This window comes from Enoplosus armatus, chromosome 23 (genome assembly GCF_043641665.1).
Source record: "Enoplosus armatus isolate fEnoArm2 chromosome 23, fEnoArm2.hap1, whole genome shotgun sequence".
Classification (NCBI taxonomy): Eukaryota; Metazoa; Chordata; class Actinopteri; order Centrarchiformes; family Enoplosidae; genus Enoplosus; species Enoplosus armatus.
Genome location: NC_092202.1, coordinates 1,262,806 through 1,281,846, shown reverse-complemented (window position 1 = coordinate 1,281,846; position 19,041 = coordinate 1,262,806). Strand labels below are relative to the sequence as shown.

Here is a 19,041-nt window from a genome sequence, read left to right as displayed (position 1 = left end):
AGTTCCAGCAACCAGTTTTCCGGGCGCTCTTGGCTATGTACTGATCATCATACATCTTTATGTGTTTGTTCTCGGCGTCGTTGAGGTAAACATTTTAGAGACATGTGGTTTGTCCTCGGGGCACGAGAGGTGGGTTTAACAGTGCAAGGACTGGCCATCAGACACTCAGACGGAGGAGGAAGGAGAATCCAGAGCACGTCTGTGGTGAGTTTCTCTTTCTCTGTGTGCTGAAGGACAGGACGACCATCGGAGCTGTTTGGGCTTCATAACTGAACTAAAATACTGGAGCTGAGAGTGTCTGAGGGAAAGATAGCAGCTTATCATGTTGACAGCTCGTTTCACAAGTGGTTCACTTGATCATGTCGTGTTCAAACCTCTAAAAGCATCAGCATTATATTTGACTGCTTAACATCAGTGGCAGAGTGCTGCCAGCAGTTCCAGCAGGGAGGCAGCACGTCAGGACAGTTCTGACCGGACTGGCTGGTTTGGTATCAAAGGCCCCATCACGACCTGATGGAAAGACTCAGCCATACTGATCATTCAGCGGTTGAAGTGATCTGGGATCAGATAGATGCTTTGATGTTACGTGTAGAAATCGCTGGAGTCGTTTTTTTTTCTTGTTGCTTTGATGAGGACAGAGGACACGGACCACGGATGTATTAAGAACATCAGACTGAGAGTGGATGTTTTCCACCGATGTAGTTACACTACGGGAGGAGTGAGGATTATGCATGCGTCTTGGAGAGACAGATGCATTTACACCTTTTCAACATCTGGACAGAATGCGTCTCAGATATCAGATAGCTGTCAGATCCAGCTGAGAGCGACCTGATAAAGGAACATGAATTATTTTGGTGTTTTAAGTGTCAAATGTATAAAAGTCTAAAGACTTAAGGAGTGAAATAAAAGACCATATTTGTTTTGTTAGCTTGATCACTTCAGACACTAAACTGTGTCACATTTCCAGGCCATATTCCAGCTGTTTAGTACGGAGAGACTCGGGGAGCCATGCGACCAGCTGTGGTAACTGCAGCCCTGCTGCTGGGAGTTCTGCTGTGTGAAGTGGGGAGTACATGTGAGTACAACACAGATGCACTACAGATTAAGAACAAGAACCCAAACCTCTGAGAGCCGTCTCAGTGTTAACGCGCTTGTTTTCCTACAGATGGGAGGACCATGGCGGACATTTGTGCAAGGTATCCAAGAAGGTCATGTGGTCGAGGATGGGAGCGGCTCGACGAGAATCGCTGTATGAAACTCTTCTGGTCTAAAAGAAACTTCTACCGAGCTGAGGTGATACAAACCGGGAGCATTCAGACAGTAGATGTCCTCATCTCGTGCATACAGTCATGATGAAGAGCCGATGAAGACTAATCTTTGTTCACAATTTCAGTCTAAATGCCGCAAATACAGAGGACACCTGGTGTCACTTCACAGTGCCGCTCAGAAGAACCGACTGTCTTGTCTCGTCTGGCGGAGCAGGACTTCAAACTACAAAGTTTGGATCGGAGCCAAGAGATACTATCGAGCGGTAAGCAGTGAACGCCTCAGGTGGAGTGGCTGGATGTTCACGGGGACGTTTGTAGGCCAGACTTCCCCTGGTACCCCTTAAGGGACTGATCTTTTAATGGCTAAATAATTTAATGATATTCAAGTTTTATTCATCATTCAGTGTCACTCAATCGGGCACTAAATCCTGATCTGGGGTCAGCTTTCTCCACCCTGATCTATGACGGTGAGATGGTGAATGCTCCTGTGTTTTGTGTTTTCAGGGAAAATACTATTATACTGACAGGTCTCCTATGGATTACACTAACTGGTACCCGGGGCTCAACCAAAATAGAGGGTCAAACCGCTGCGTTGAATCCAACTATAAGGGTAAGCAAAAATAATGGTGTCTTGAATTAGAAGAAAACCTGTCGCGGTCTTCAAGAGGGCGGTTCTTAACTAATGACGTTGTGTTGCAGCAAAAGCTGAGCACAATCTGAGGGAAGCGACCAGCGTGCGTCCAAGTGAATGCGCGATAATAAAATATCCGACTTGATCCACAGGCCTCTGGAGTTTCCTCATCTTCAATCTGTGATAGAATCTAAAATATAATCTAATTAGACTTAAATGAAGAAAACCTCTCTCCTAAACTCCCAATACAACTGATTGCGATGTTTCCTGCTTTTCAGTGTGGGGTCGCTGGCATAACGCGTGGTGCTCTGAGGAGAAGCACTTTGTGTGCACCAAGCAGGTGTGATGCTCTCCAGCTGATGTTTGTGCTGCAGCTGGACTCTCGGCTTCGTGACGACCTCTGCAAACACGAGCTTTTACATTTAAAGCAATAAACACGTCAGCAAACTTCTCCGTGCTTCTTGTTTCATTTCTGTTGAACAATATTTAACAGTCCATCACGGTACATCGTACTGTACAGGCAGTATTCTTCACTGTGAACTGTGTATTGTCTTGTCTGAACTTTATCCTGGTCTGACGGCACCTGGAGGGATGGACAGAGACCTGGACAGAGACCTGGACTGTGACCGTTCCATCAGTCCATGTCCACTGCCAGTAAGTTTGTTTCCCTCCACCTGTTTTTATGTGCATTTTCAATTTGCGCATTAAAAAAAGGCCAGAAATTTGACCAAAATATCAAACAAACACTGAAAAGATGGTGAATAAATAAAAGCAAAACATGAGACAGTAACCTCCCTCACATTATTAACATGAACGTCACATTTCCATCACGTTTTCTTCACCTTTTGAGTTCTGACTGGCTGACTGACTCCCATCGTGTCCTCTTCTTCCCCTGCGACGGACACATAAACACTTTAAAAAAGAGTAATATATGTTCATGCTAATCACAGATTCACTCATGGACTGACCTGTATAAAGGTTCATTTAAAGCTAAACTGACAAAGCAACAAACCTCTCTTTATACGGCTTCTCACTTATGTAACTGCTTCAGACCTCATGTCCGACTGAAAATCTATCAGCTGCATCCAGATGAACCTATACGTTGATGACGGCCATAGTTACAGTATTGTTGGAAAAGAGAGTACATTCACATATTCAAGGTTCTGTTCTGCAGTGGAGAGTTATACAACCGACGAGCCTGTCAGTGGTGTGTGTTAAGTGAATAAACAAGTATAAACTTGTGGGCATCCACAATGAATATAATATATATGAATATATATAATAATATATATGACGGAGGACGAGGTGAGGAACTGCTGCAGCTGCTGAATTAACCGCTGCCCCTGAACACAGGACATGTCTGATGGAGACTCGGCCTGTTGCTGTAGAACATTTGATTGTAGTGTTGTGGTGACTTTTAGGATTAGTTTGTTGTCACAGGAGGGGGTCCTTGGAAAACAATCTCCCTGACCTTGTAAAGCTCCATAATTCTTTGACTATTCTATAATCCGACATACAGGAGCTCATATAAAGTCCCTGGGTGAGCTCTGTCAGGGTGAAAACTCACCAGTCAACACATCAATAGGAACATTTCCAAGTATTTCTTGTTCAGTTGCATTCTGCTATAGGTGTCATGGTGGTTTCATCCAACAGTACAGCGATTACTTTATAGGTGTGTTCTTCAATCAAAACACATTTTTAAGCACAACTTGGCAGCTGTCTATAGTTCGACCTGCTCAGCCAGGAACATTATGCAAGTTGTTGATGAGTTACCTCTCACATGGTATATTTATAGGTCTGCGGCAGGTGTCAGGTCCTCTGGGAGTTTGTTCCAGGTCAGGAGTTGTCCTTTGACATTGAACAGGACATTGAAGGTCAGCAGGTTTTCATCCCCCCTCCTACAGGTGTATGATGAAGTCATACTGCTCCCGTCTCCGACCACCCACCTCTGTGAGTCGTCCCTCTCAACCGTGACTGCAGTGACGACTGAGCATGTTTGATGTGAAGAATGATCTTAAAGTCTGCCTGTTGGTGTAGTGAGAGACGGGCTCACACATCTCACTCATCTATCCAGATCAGCTGATAACAAGACAGAGCTACATGGGCTGCAAATATTTGTTTGTAGATGTTTTGAAGAAAAGAAAACAGTTGCTGTGATGTTAAGAGTGTTGTGGTGACTTTTAGGATTTGTTTGTTGTCACAGTCAGGAGGTAGCCTGGCATCAGCAGACCAATTCACATATGCAAACTAGTCTGGAACCTCTCAGGGGGCGTCATCAACGGGCGCACACCAAAATGCCTCTGGACGCGACAACCAATCAGAGCAACCAAAGGCTGCTAGGCTAGGTAGTGTTATAATTGGCTATGTTTCGAGCTATCATGTATTCTGATTCTGTATTTCTCCACTGAACTTATGATCCTGTTTTGTAATTTTCTACTGAGCACAATGTACGTCCTTGAAGATAACATGACTGGTTAGAACTGGTTTTCATACCAGGAGACGGCTGAAACTCCTCTATTTCATCAGTTAGATTTACGCCGTACCACCAACATACACACATGATTTATTAAGTCCAACCTCTGTACAGGGCAGGCCCAGCCCGAGAAGATAAATATGAATCATTTTCGGACATCGGGGCTCCTTCTGACTGAGATCCTGCGAGAGCTCTGTCACTCCGAGCCCAGCGCTGCATTTACTTTACCTCAGAATCAGAAACTGTTTATTGCCAAGTAACATACATTACAAGGAATTTGCTGTGGTCTGAAGGTGTTTTGATAACAAATAAGTAGAATGTAAAAGCTAAAATAAGAATAAGAATAAAGTGAGAGTTTGTCAGGTTGACTGCAGAGGGGAAGAAACTGTTTTTGTGGCGGGAGGTTTTGGTCCTGATGGACCGCAGCCTCCTGCCAGAGGGGAGGGGGTCGAACAGACGGTGTCCGGGGTGGGAGGGGTCGGCAGCGATCTTCCCTGCTCTCCTCAGGGTCCTGGAGGAGTACAGGTCCTGAAGAGATGGGAGGTTGCAGCCGATCACCCTCTCTGCAGAGCGGATGATACGCTGCAGTCTGCGTCTGTCCTTGGTGGAGGCAGCAGCGTACCAGACGGTGATGGAGGAGGTGAGGATGGACTCTATGATGGTGTAGAAGTGAACCAGCATTGTTTGTGGCAGGTTAAACTTCCTCAGCTGCCTCAGGAAGTACATCCTCTGTTGGGCTTTCTTGATGACGGAGCTGATGTTCAGCTCCCACCGGAGGTCCTGGCTGATGATGGAGCCCAGGAAACGGAAGGACTCCACAGTGTCCACTGCAGAGTCACACAGGGTGATGGGGGCGGGTGGGGCTGCGCTCTTCCTAAAGTCAACAACCATCTCCACTGTCTTTGAAGCGTTAAGCTCCAGGTTGTTGCTGTTGCACCAAGTCACCAGATGGTCAATCTCCCACCTGTAGGCAGACTCATCCTCTCCAGAGATGAGTCCGATGAGGGTGGTGTCGTCCGCGAACTTCAGGAGCTTGACGGACTGGTGACTGGAGGTGCAGCTGTTGGTGTAGAGGGAGAAGAGTAGAGGAGAAAGAACGCAGCCTTGAGGGGAGCCGGTGCTGATCGTCCGCGGGTCTGAGACGTGTTTCCCCAGCTTCACGTGCTGCTTCCTGTCAGACAAGAAATCTGTGATCCACCTGCAGGTGGGGTCAGGCACGTTGAGCTGGGAGAGCTTGTCCTGAAGAAGAGCCGGGACGATGGTGTTGAAGGCAGAGCTGAAGTCCACAAACAGGATCCTGGCATAGGATCCTGCGGAGTCCAGGTGCTGGAGGATGAAGTGTAGAGCCAGGTTGACGGCGTCGTCTACAGACCTGTTGGCTTTGTAGGCGAACTGCAGGGGGTCCAGCAGAGAGTCTGTGATGGATTTGAGGTGGGACAGGACCAGGCGTTCAAATGATTTCATGACCACAGAGGTCAGGGCGACGGGTCTGTAGTCATTTAATCCTGTGGGCCCTGGTTTTTTGGGGACGGGGATGATGGTGGAGGCCTTGAAGCAGGCTGTGAATGTCCGTGAACACCGGAGACAGCTGATCGGCGCAGCGCTTCAGGCAGGATGGGGAGATGGAGTCTGGTCCAGCAGCTTTACGCAGGTTTTGTCTCTTGAAGAGCCTGTTCACATCTCTTTCAAGGACAGACAGAGGTGTCGATGCTGGAGGAGTGGGGGGCGCTGTGGGGGGCAGCTGTGGTGGTAGGAGGTGTGAGAGTTCAGCCCCAGGTGTGATGAGGGGGTTGGGGCTGTTGGGCTGGAGCTGGTGGGTGATGGTGTGGGGGATGGTGTCAGGACTGTCCCATTGTCTTTCAAAGCGACAGTAGAAGTCGTTGAGGCTGTTGGCGAGGCGTCGGTCGTTAGCAGAGTTGGGGGCTCTTGGCTTGTAGTTGGTGATCTGCCTGAGCCCCCTCCACACAGAAGCAGAGTCGTTGGAGGAGAACTGGTCTTGTAGTCTCTCTGAGTACAGTCGTTTAGCTTCCCTCACCGCCTTGCTAAACCTGTACCTGTGACTGAAATAAAGTTTACATCTGTGAACTGAACATTGCTCCAGTTTGTTCTTGGGCTTCCAACTAAAGAATCGGGTTAATAGTAGCTAGTTCCAACATCCAGTTCATAAGGCTTGTAGTTCAACATGATACTCAGACGTTTGGCAGGACATGATTCAGAAGCCAACACTCACCATCTGTACGTCACGTCAACGACCGTCCAGCTCCTTTAATACTCACAATGTTCCAGATCAGCGGCAGCCATCTTGGTTGTTCACGAAAATGCCTCAATGGCGCTAAAACCCGCCCCGCATTAGACAAACGGTTGTGATTGGCCCGACCTGCACCTGCCACAGCAACTGGTTCTCAGGCTAGTCAGGAGGGGGTCCTTGGAAAATATTCTCCCCTCTAAGGGTCCCTGACCTTAAGATAACATCAGGCAAGACCTTGAAAAGCTTCATAATGCCTCAATCATTCCATAATCACGACATATACGGACTTCACTGGGTGAGCTCTGTCAGGGACCTCAGACCTGGAGGTGAAAACTCACCAGTCAACACATCAATAGGAACATTTCCAAGTATTTCTTGTTCAGTTTCATTCTGCTATAGGTGTCATGGTGGTTTCATCCAACAGTACAGCGATTACTTTATAGGTGTGTTCTTCAATCAAAACACATTTTTAAGCACAACTTGGCAGCTGTCTATAGTTCGACCTGCTCAGCCAGGAACATTATGCAAGTTGTTGATGGGTTACCTCTCACATGGTATATTTATAGGTCTGCAGCAGGTGTCAGGTCCTCTGGGAGTTTGTTCCAGGTCAGGAGTTGTCCTTTGACATTGAACAGGACATTGAAGGTCAGCAGGTTTTCATCCCCCCTCCCACAGGTGTATGATGAAGTCATACTGCTCCCGTCTCCGACCACCCACCTCTGTGAGTCGTCCCTCTCGACCGTGACTGCAGTGACGACTGAGCATGTTTGATGTCGAGAATTATCATGTCTGCCTGTTGGTGTAGTGAGAGACGGGCTCACACATACTGTAGCAAGGAAAAGTTAAAAATGTAATGGACAGTAAACAGACCAGGGGGGTACTGAGGGGGGCACGTTCGAGTCGGGATGAATGATACATTAGTGACCGATAGATTTTTGATTGATTTAACCAATTACAGGCTCAGGCTTCCTCCTCCAATGTAAAACATTCAATGAACGAAGGAAGATTTACTTTCACAAGTTCCGCTCTGTCATTTCAGATTTCAAAGAGTTGAATGAGCTCTCAGGCCGTCTGTCTCAGGGACAGTGAAGGACCTAGACACACACAGCACACACAGTTATGGACGGGTACCGAAACCCGGCATTAAAGGGGCCCCGGGGCTGAACTATTAAAGACCGTAGCATCGACAGGCTCGGTCCTGCTCTGTATTTAGGCTACACAATGTCATCTTGCCCCTTTTATCTCAACAAGTCTGTTTCTAATTTTCAATAAGATCAAGACATTCGCCTGTCTCTCCCTCGGGGCCTGCAGTGCCTCGGTCAGTCTCAAGAGAATGTCAGCTTTTCAAAGTGAGAACAGAGCCATCTTCTCTGGAGAGGAAAGGGCCACGTTTGCATAACATCACTGACTCTGGGAGGAGGACTGGAGTTGCCCCTCTGGGTCCTTCCTTCCTTCCAGACGATCTTCTAAATGCCTGTACTTTTCAGGCGTCATCCCTGCAGGTGAAAACTCAGTCAACCAATCTGATCCAAGAAGCTTTCAAACCTTTTCTAGTTGAGTTACATTCCACCGTCCATGCCACTTTATTCCTATGCACTAACAACATTTTTTAATTGTCACAAAACATCCACACACTCAGCCAGGAACATTCTGTGAGTTGTTTCCACAAGGTTGAACAGGTAACAGGTATCATCACTGTTGACTCCACCCCCACCCCACCCCTTCCACCTTCCTGGGATGCACATAAAAACAGAGGCAGTGAGAGAGAGAGAGCAGCATCCTCCACACAGAGACCAACGGACGAATCTGTCCAAGAGCTGCAGAATCATCAGAGTCTCCTGAACAGCGACCTTCATCTCCCTCATCCTCATCAAACCTCCAGAGGGTAAGACAACCTGCACACACACGTCTGTCTCTTCTGCTCTGCACACCTCAGCTGATATATTCCCATCTTCAGACTCAGCAGGAGAGAAGAAGAACTTCTCTCTGTGAATATGTGTTGAAATGGTTTCTGACGCGTGTTTCGTCCCACACTGAGAGCCGGTCGCCATGTTGCTCAGTCAGCAGGTGTTACAGCAGATGTTTGGAATTCATGCAGCTGAGCGAGGTGCAAGCAACGACGTCAGCATTCGGGCCGCAACTAACGACTGTCTTCATGATCGATTCATTCTCAGATCATCACTTCATGGTGTGAGCTGTAAAAAAACACAATTCCCTGAAGCTGTCTTCAAATAGCTGGTTCTGTCCAAACAGTTTGTTCTCACATTTTAGAAAATGTTTGACATTTCTGCCTGAAAAAACAAACGTGCGTCGACCAAATTAACCGATGAATCGTCTAATCGTGTCAGCTGTATTCAGTGTGACTTCCAACTGTGTTATTTTAATATTCAAACATCGTTTCAGCACTCTGAGCCTACGTCAGGGTTACAAATATGAATGGAGGCGTGGAAAACATGCAAACTGGCTATTAACATATTTTCATTTAAGTTACAAAAAGGGATTTGAAATGTGTTTAACACACGAGTCATTTTTTTATGTGACTGAATCTCCATTTAACAGTGTCACAGTAAGAGCTTCTTCTCATAATTGATATATTTGGATAAAGCGGTTATTAAAGGTTACTTGAAGACGTAAATAACCTTTAGTGTAAACGGAATATCTTTGGGGTTTTGGACGCTGCAGGTTTGGACTCTGGGAAACTGTGATAAACACTTTCTAACACAGTTACTTCTGACATTTTATAACCCAAACGATTAATTGAGACAATTATTTGTAGATTGTTTGATAATGAATGTTCAAAATAATGAATACTGCAGCACCACATACATGCAGCTTCATACAGTCATGGAGACCTGGAAAAGTCATTGAATTGTCATGGAAATGTATATAGCTTCATTTTCCATTTGCCAGGAAAAGAGTTGATCTTTGAATATGGCTGTGACTTTCTGTCCAATCAAAGATGTCCAACTGTGTGTCTTCCAGCTCTCTGTCAGCTGATTGGCCTCCTCCAACATGCTCCGCCCCCTGCTCTACCTGTGCGCTCTCATCGGGCTGGCAGGTAAGCGCACACACACGGCAGCCATTTTGAATCTCTTCCCACAAGACTTGTTGAGGGACAGCTGACATGATTTTGAAAGCATTGCTGGATATGAAGAAATTTGAAACGAATTGCTTGAAGAATCTGAAAGCTGAAATGTAAAATTGGCAGAATTGGAAGCTGAACTGGGTTAGCCAAAGAAGCTGAAAGCTGAAACACATTGCTAGAAAAGCTGGAAGCTCCGAGGTAATACTGTAAAAGCTGGAAGTTGACATGAATTGCCCAAAAAAACTGAAGAAATGCATTGTATTGATATATTGATATTGATATTGATCTCATCCCCACAATTTTCACTCTTCATACTTCATACTTCATTTGACATCAGAACATAGACAAACTTGTCCTGGTTCAGATCATGTAACTATTTAAGATGTAGGACACAGTTTCTGAATTGTTGAGCTTTGAGGCATTATTAACTATTAGTGACTATCATGATATTTTGGCTCCGAAACTTATAAACTGTGATATCTCAGTCATTTTAAACTTTATCCACACGAATTACACATGATCAGAAGTACCTTCAGTACAGCCTTTACTACTACTACTACAGCCTTTACTACTACTACTACAACCTTTTACTACTACTACAGCCTGTGCTACAAAAACTACAGCCTTTGCTACTACTACTACAGTCTTTACTACTACTACAGCCTTTGCTACTACTACTACAGTCTTTACTACTACTACTACTACAGCCTTTGCTACTACTACTGCAGCCTTTACTACTACTACTACTACAGTCATTATTACCAGTACAGCCTTTACTACTACAACTCCTGCTACTACTATTGTCATTTCTACTACGAGTACAAATTTTATCTTATCTTATACATACACATTAAAATCAGGTAACAGGAGCTAACACTGGGCACTCTGGTGGAACCTGGGTTTTCAAAATAAAAGGCCCCAGTTGGTAACAGGAGCTTAATGGTTGGCCGCAGAGAAGGCTGGATTTTCTAAATAAAACCCCCAAATGCTAACAGGAATTTACCAGTGGCCACAGAGAAGAATTTTCAAATAATTCATTTCAGATTTCTGCATTTTCAACAGTATTTTGCAAATTAATTTCAGCTGTCAGCATTCACACACATTTTTTGTAGGAAATAATATTTATCCAATTGAAAATCCTGAATCAGCATTCACACTGTTGTCCAGCCAGCTAACAGACTCTAGTTCAGACCTCTCGTGTGTCTCCGTTGTCTTCAGGTGCTCAACAGACAATTACTGGTTCTTCAGAGTTGAACATCAGCTCGTGTCCCATCACGTTCTATGGACAGAAGTACGAACAAGTCTATGTGAGTAGGATGAAGCCTGATGCTGGAGAACATGTCATTATTGATGTTTGGTGTCCAGCTGTGGCAGAGATGATGTGTGCAGACTGAGGGAGCGTCGCCAATGGATGAATAGGCTCGTTGGAGACGAGCCCGGCCTGTGCAGGATGGATCAGCGGCGGTCGCAACTCAATGCAGCCGCTTAGATTTCTGACGTCTTGCAAATGTAAACGAGAACCTCAAGAGATGGAGGCGGCTGCAGTTTGTGGAGCCAGGACTTCAGACTGCAAAACTTCAGGGCATGATGGGAAACGTCTGCTTCTCCCCTGATCTAAGAGCTGATTGGTTTAAACATTACATCAGCATTATGACATGTTGTACCAGCTTTTCATTTTCCCTTTAATTGGAGAGATTCTGATTTTATTAGTCAGATTTTTCATGATGAAAGTTTATGGCTTCACAGAATCAATGTGTTATCAGTCAGAGAAGCTGCATACAACCAGCTTATAGTACAGATAGTTCTCATACACCGCGTACACACTATAACTCCAGTCTACAATGTGAATATGAGCTCTTTAATTCTTCATGAAGCGACACAACTCCTGCTAACAAGTGGGATGTGAGGATTCTTAAAACGACGTGATGTGAAGCCCTGACAGTCTAAATATCTGACCGATCAATCATGAAAACTGTTGTCCTGTTTTCCTGCCGTCCTCTCGCCGTGTCTTTAACTAGTGATTCATGTTCTGAATGTCTTTAGTTTGAGAGGGACCAGGACCAGTAATCTGTCTGCCGTCTCTTTAGCACAGAGTCTCATTAATGTCCTCTGCAGTGACGCTGAGTATCTGAACACCACCTGACGTAGCATCCTGAAGCAGAGTGAGAGCTCTGTGAGTAAAAATGAAGTTTTGCAGAAAAGTTGTTGTTGTTGTTTTACTTGTTGTGTCTCTCTGATTTTAACAGGTGAACTTCACGAGTGACAAACTTGCAGTTTGTTTCAACGGCTTTTTCGACCCTCAAACCAAACAGGACTGCATTGTGGGGCCTGCAGTCGATACAGAGAGTGCTGAATACAGTATATTTGAACCATCTCCTGGTCTTGGATCATTTTACCGTGGGAAAGTCCCAACAATTAAGACTGATCTGGAATGCTTTGTGTCTATCTCTGTGAAGTACAGTGGGTTAAATGTGAGTGTTGTTCAGTGTCATGACAAGATCGGTTTGACGGGTGTTGGTGTCAACTGTTTCCGATGAAATGAACTGTTGATGAACACATTTTGAATTTGAGGTCATATCACATCAAACACTTTTGGAGGAATCCTCCTGATAGTGTCTGTATCTCTTCTGTTGACTGTTTACAGGTTGCATTGGTAATACCTAACTTCGGGACACAAGCACTTCTGTATTTGCAAATATTTGCCATAGGTTTATTTGTGAGTATACAAATATATATATATATATATATATATATGTGTGTGTGTGTGTATATTTAATTATTTGACCCAGCAATGAAAGGCTGTATAGTTGTGTGTGTGATGTTTTTCAGGATCATGTATTGAATTACACGTTAAAGCTGTTGTGTGTAGGATTTGAACATTTCTTACTCTGGCGTCTCCTAGTGGTGGTATCAAGTAACACACTGGCTGACAGCAATGAAACGCTGTAACGCTCTGTGATATCAACATTGTTGTGTTTGTTGCTGTGTAGGAGTTTGAAACTCTGGTCAATGGTACCACAGTCGACGTATTCAATGTTACGAGTCCTACCAGACTTGTAACACAGCGATACTACGACATCAGCGGATGCAGACACTCAGGTTGGCAAATCCACTGGCTCCACAAATCTACTTTGGGTCCTTAAAATAGTTATATTATATTGCTGTTTTTTTGTTTTTGCTTACAGTTTGTTAACTACGAAGTGAACTATGACTTTTCAACCTGATGTAAACCTTCTTTTACTTCTCAGGTGTTCTGTATAAACCTGTTGCAGTAGTGAGCTCTGACCCAGAAACCTGCGTCAGTCTGATCTGTGATGCGACTGCAGTCCTCAGTACCGTTGGCTGTGGCCCCATGGAGCGTTGTCAAGGCAACAACATGTAAATATGTGTGCTCTGATGATATAGGGACTTGATGAGTCTTTTTTAAAACTGTATTTATTCAGGGAAGTTTCACTGAGAGCAACGCTCTCTTGCAGGGTCGCCAGTAGAAAGCTTTTAATGTGAAGCAGCAGCAGGAAATGTTAGGTTTGCATCAGCAGTGACTCAACACAGCTCAATGCAGCTCTGATAGGAGCAAAGAGAGCGAGGCTGATAAACTCCAAACCACAGAGATCCAGTTACTGAGAGCTGAACACAATCAGTGTCTTCTCTCTGGTCTCCTGCGAAGACACACAGTTTCAGTTCAGTGCCAGACAAGAGACCGTCTCAGGTCGGCCCTGGTACCCAGCAGGACCACTACAGCGTGAGTCAGAGCAGTTATCTTCCACTGCGAGGCCTGCTGATCATGTTGGTTGTTGTTGCTTCTCTCTGCCTCCATCAGCTGCATTCTGGACCCCATCTGCACTGTGACCGGCCACGCTGTCATCGACTTTCACGGCCAAGTGAACTCTGTCCAGGATCGGTGTGCGTACACTCTGATGTCGACTTCTCTAGTCCCAGACCTCCACGTGCTGGCCAACTTCCGGGAACGCCGTCGTAAAGATGTGAGCTTTCTGGACAGTGTGACACTGCGACTGAACAAGCCGGATGTCCACATTCACCTGGAACATAGCGGGAGAGTTCGGGTAAGCTCCCTACAGCCACAGTCATGTGTCAGTGTGGACTTTGAACCAAAATCCTCCTCACGTCCTCTGGTGTGTCAGCTCTCCTCTTTCTTCTCACTGACATTAGAAGCAGTCAGCGGTTGTTGCTGTGAAAACAGCCTGTTTGTGATGTTTGAATCAGTGTTTCCTCCACTTTCACTCTCTGCTGCGATGCAGCTGGACAACACAACGCTGACGCTCAGCAGCTCGGCTCAGATGTTTCACGGTGTGGAGCTCTCTAAGGACCAAGCTGGAGTCACCGCCAAGGTGGTGACCTCTAACTACACCACTACTGTCTTCTTTGATGGCAACACCGCACAGATCCGCCTCAGAGGTACAGAAACTAAAATGCTACCACTCATAACACGAGATAAAAGGAGCAATTGTGGCGCACATCAGGAACGTAAACTGTGCTGTCCTTTAGTGAGCTGCCCACTGACTCATACTCTGTCCTGAACCTGTCCAGGACCTGCTGTAGAAGACCCATCTCTGCATGGCTTGTGTGGAAACTCCAGCAGTTCTCTAAGTGAATTGAAGCTCTCTGAGTACAGTGCCAGCGGGTAAGACCTCAATCACAACCTCAATGTTCCACTAAAGCATCCTGGTAGAAAGCAGTTGAGTCTTTGTGTTTATATGAACAAGTCCGAGCAGGGGGCAGTCCTGACCTTGTGTTGTGTGTCGCCCCCTAGCTGTGAGATGCAGTACAATGGCAGCGCTGACGGCGCGATCGACTGCAACATGATGACTGAACGGTGAGCAGATGAATCAACAGGAAACACCTCTGTGTTATTCTTTCATCTCTGTGGAAAATGACATCACATGTTTAATGTCAAGACAGCACTGACTGGACTTCGTCCTTCTGTCTCCCATTCTGTGTCTTTACATGTGCGGAACAGCTGTAATCTCCTGCAGGAGGCGCCCTTCACCGCCTGTCACAGCATCACCGACCCACAGCCCTTCATGACCGCCTGCACCGACACTTTGTGCGAGTATCCTGCGGTGGACGGTCTCTACTGTCAGTTCCTGGAGGCCTACACCAGAGCCTGCAGCCTGCACAGCAACGACACACTGGAGGGCTGGAGGTCAAAGGCCGGCTGCTGTAAGACTTTATCGGCACGACTTGTAGATCATAAAACATTGAGGATTTATTTAATGTTCTTGCAGTCCTCGTGTGTTTGTGGCAGAATTCGTAGATCATCTGCATTAAAAAGGGTCAGCGTCTTTACTGAACAGAGTTTGAGACTGACGTCAACCCCACCTTCTTTAAAGAAGTCTGTCTTGTTCAGTGCAACTTTCTAAGATCACAGAGTCTTTTGATGATTATTGTTAATCATGTCTCTGTCCCTGTCTCTCAGCCCCCCCTCAGGCCTTCTGTCAGGACAAGATCTGCAGTGATCACGAGTTCTGCGGTGAGACGGTCAGCGGTGAAAAAGGCTGCCTCTGTCGGGCCATTTTTGCCTCCCCGTACAGATCGACAGACACTTACGGTACGTCAGCTGTGACACATGGAGGTCACATGACTGACCTGTTCAGAGTCCTGACCCTCCAGCTGACAGAGCGGCTGATAACTAACCTTCAGCGCTCAGTTTGACTGCATGTTTGTGTCTCTGTTACATGTATTTGTTTCCCTCCTCTGTGCTGCTGGACGTTCAGGTGATCCCAAAGTCTGCGGGCAGAACTCTGCTTCAGTTACTCTGGTCGGGTGTCTGCTGGAGGAAAAAGGCTTCGACTACTCGACTTTGCACCTCAACGACCAGACCTGCACGGGTCAGATAGACGAGCTGACCCACATGGTGACCTTCAGCTTCAACAGCAGCAACACCTGTGGGACGGTGGTCACGGTGGGTTCTGTCCTCCACGTCTTTACTCTCAACAAGCAGCCAAATCTCTTCCAGCACCCTGCTGAGCTTCTGCTCTCCTCTGGTCTGGGATCTTCCCGTGGGGTGGGCTTCAGCTCTGACCTCCTTGGTTTCTAGTAACGCTGGTCACCTGTGAAGCTTATTCCAGCCAGTCAATGGCTAAAAACATCACATTTTAAGGCTGAAATGTAAATAGTCGTATTAAACTTGCGCAGTGACATCTGAATCCCTGTGACCCTGCAGACCAGCAACAGCCAACTAATCTACAAGAACGCCATCATGACCCAGAACACCTCCTCTGACATCATCGCTCGCCATGATCAAGTCCACATCGACTTCTCCTGCTTCTATACTCAGCCAGACGAGAAGACTGTGGCCTTCAGAATCAGAGACAGGTGACTGGTGGCTGTTAACTTTGTGTTGTGTGTTGTCAGGAGGTTTGTGAGTATAAGACAGCTGACGTGTGTGTGTGTGTGTGTGTGCGTGCGCTCTGCAGCTCTGTGGTCCAGCACCTCACATCTGGAGCTTGGAATTACACTTTGAGCATGAAGGCCTACACCGACGCCGGCCGCACACAGGCTGTGGAGTCGAGCGCCGAAGTCCAGCTGAACCAGAAGATCTGGGTGGAGCTGGAGGCTGACGGGCTGGACGGAGGCTTGGTCGCCGTGGTGACCGACTCCTGCTGGGCAACCAACCAGGCATCGCCCAATGGGAGTCTGAGATACTACCTGATCATGAACGGGTGAGACACACACGGAGGTGGATGACTCAGAAGCGGGGATTGGTTAATAAACGTGCTTTTTGATTCCGGAAAACAAAGTGTGCTCTGATGTGATGCGTGTTCTCCTGTTTGTGAGCAGCTGTGCGAACGCCGCCGACCAGACGGTGAAGGTGGAGGGAAACGGACGGGGAACGTCCAACCACTTCTCCTTCAACATGTTCCAGTTCTCTGAGGACTCTGGTGACGTCTACCTGCACTGCAAACTCAACCTGTGTGTCGAACAGAAGGAGGGCTGCGCCCCGGTACGCCTCGCTCCCAAACACACCACACACACACTCATGAAACCAGCTGCTCGTCACCGTAGAACAGTTAGAACAGGGCGTCTGCTGGCCGAGAGCTTAACGCACATCCCATATTCTGTGGTCGCAATGTCCAAAAGGTGAAATGTTTGTTATCAGCAGCATCGGTCCAGAACGAATGGATCAGTGCTGGTCCTCTGAAGCCTGGACTTCATCTCTCTCTGTCTTTAACTTCCAGGTTTGTAACGGAGCTGGTCGGAGACGCAGATCTGCCAGGGTGAAATATGAAGATGAAGACCCAGCCTTCATCTCCATGGCCTGGACTCGTTAGGTAAGACACAGCACCAACCTGCGGGTCTGAAAAGTGAAGCCTTAAACCTGCATTCTCTCTAATGGCCAGCAGGGGGCGACTCCACTGGTTACTAAAAGAAGTCCGACTGTATAGAAGTCTATGAGAAAATGACCCTCCTCACTTGATTTATGACGTCAGTGAACATTTTCCTCATGAGTTTATGGTTTCAAGTCTTCTTCAACACAGCGTGATGTTCGCTTAGTAAATGATGGTCCCATTTAGAGTCAAATAGACGATTAAGCAGGGTCTGCTTTAGGGCGGGGCTACCGTGTGATTGACAAGTTGCTGCCACGGCGACCTGTCAATCAGGATAGAGGCGTTCTGTTGTACTAAAAGACACTCTCTCTTTTTCTAATAAGAACATTTACAAGCTAACTTTGTTAGAAGCGACTCCTCGCGGCGTAGCCAGGAGCCAGGTGCAGTCAGGTTGCAGGTGTAGGTAGGCCTGCAGAGTGTCCTCGGGGTCTTTGATCCCCAGCTCCACCCTCTCCTCCAAATATGGTCACTTCTGGTTCCAAAAAAACAAGATGGCGACAGCCAAAATGCCAAACTGGAGGCTTCAAAACAGTAGTCCACAAACCACCGGGGGACGTCACGGTGGCTACATGTAAGCACATGTTGCTGAGTCACATTTTAAGAGACGATGTGACCATTTACAACATGAGAGAGTAGAATTTAAACTGAAATAGCATCAGAGTAATGCTGTCATGTAAACAGCTTTACCAAACCATTTATTTTCTGTATGTGTCTCTGTAGTACTCATTTGGTCAGATCAGTCAAAGAAGGATTGAAGAAAGCGAGAAGGAAAGAAACATGTCATCAGATGATCTGATTTAATGCAGATGAAGTGAAATGTGAGTGTGACAGAGGACAGGAGGGTTTTCTGCTCAGGTTTCATCACACAGACCAGAATGAAGAGAGTTCAAGAGTCACACGTGGTGGTTTCAGTCAGGATGCAGGTTTGGAGAATAGACATGGATCATGGTTTGGTCTGATTGTCTTCTCAGGTTGTTTCCACGGTGACCCGGACGGACCGGCGGGCTGTAGACCTTCACAACGATTCCTGACTTTCTCTTGGTCCTGATCCAGAGCCTGGGGGTGTGAATCCTTTGCTTTTAGAGCGACGTCTCCTGAAAGGTTTCTGCAACTAGAAGACATTCTTATGATTTCACCTTTTTCTGTTTCTATGTGGTGAAGGGACATGTGTTTGTGGGGGGAAGCTTGGGATTAATTATAAACATGTTATTCATTCTACAGTATATCTACAACAAGCAATAATGAGATATTATTAGGGATTGCTAATGGGTATTAATGATCAAGTGTTGTGGAGAACAGGCTCCATCTTTAAGAAGAGAAGCAGCAGCCATGTGGACACCACAGTGTGACTTTAAAAGTCCTTCATGTTTACTTTGGTTCTGTTTGGAGACTCAGTTTCTGTCATCTTGTGCCTTTAACATGATATCAGTTCGTCACATCAGGGCCGTTTGATCCACAGTTGATAAGAGGAGCTTTGCCACAATAAGGTTTAGAGGTCCACTCTGAGGAAAACAGTGACTTCAGTCAAACGCAGCATCGACACGTTGATCATTTCCAGACTCCAGTTCAATCAGAACTGGGATTTAAAGGCCCGGTCTGCGTAGCCTCACTGTGCCAACACTCTGAACAAGACTTGGTCCTGCCGTCACTCTCAAAGTGACTGACAGCTTTTCTACTACAAGCTGCAACTCAGGACAACGACTAAAACCAAATCTGAATAATACTTTCTGATCATGTGTTTGTAGACATTGGTTAAAAAACTTCAGTTTGAGTCATACACACAAAACACAAATGATGAAGAAAGAACTACTTCTAACTATGAATGACACCTGAAATTTAACTGGCCAACAAAATACGTAAATAAAACCTTTACAGATGGACTGAAACATGTGGAATAATGTCAACTGTGGCCTTCATGACACCAGATATGAGTTGTGCTGTTTCATCTTTATTATGTTACTATTGTAATCAACCAAAAACAAATAAA

At 46.2% G+C, this 19,041-nt stretch overlaps 1 protein-coding gene and 1 pseudogene across 1 annotated transcript; both read left to right on the top strand.

The window, feature by feature from the left end:
- Positions 1–19,041, top strand: part of LOC139306222 (ladderlectin-like) — an 87,840-nt pseudogene that overhangs the window by 2,354 nt on the left and 66,445 nt on the right.
- Positions 9,633–16,997, top strand: LOC139306196 (alpha-tectorin-like). The gene is made up of 16 exons (XM_070930153.1): positions 9,633–9,678; positions 10,924–11,012; positions 11,952–12,176; positions 12,696–12,804; positions 12,954–13,083; positions 13,526–13,769; positions 13,965–14,121; positions 14,254–14,347; positions 14,477–14,539; positions 14,684–14,886; positions 15,143–15,274; positions 15,441–15,628; positions 15,890–16,041; positions 16,143–16,388; positions 16,507–16,669; positions 16,905–16,997. Exons 1-16 carry the CDS (start codon positions 9,633–9,635, stop codon positions 16,995–16,997), a joined length of 2,334 nt encoding a protein of 777 aa, XP_070786254.1.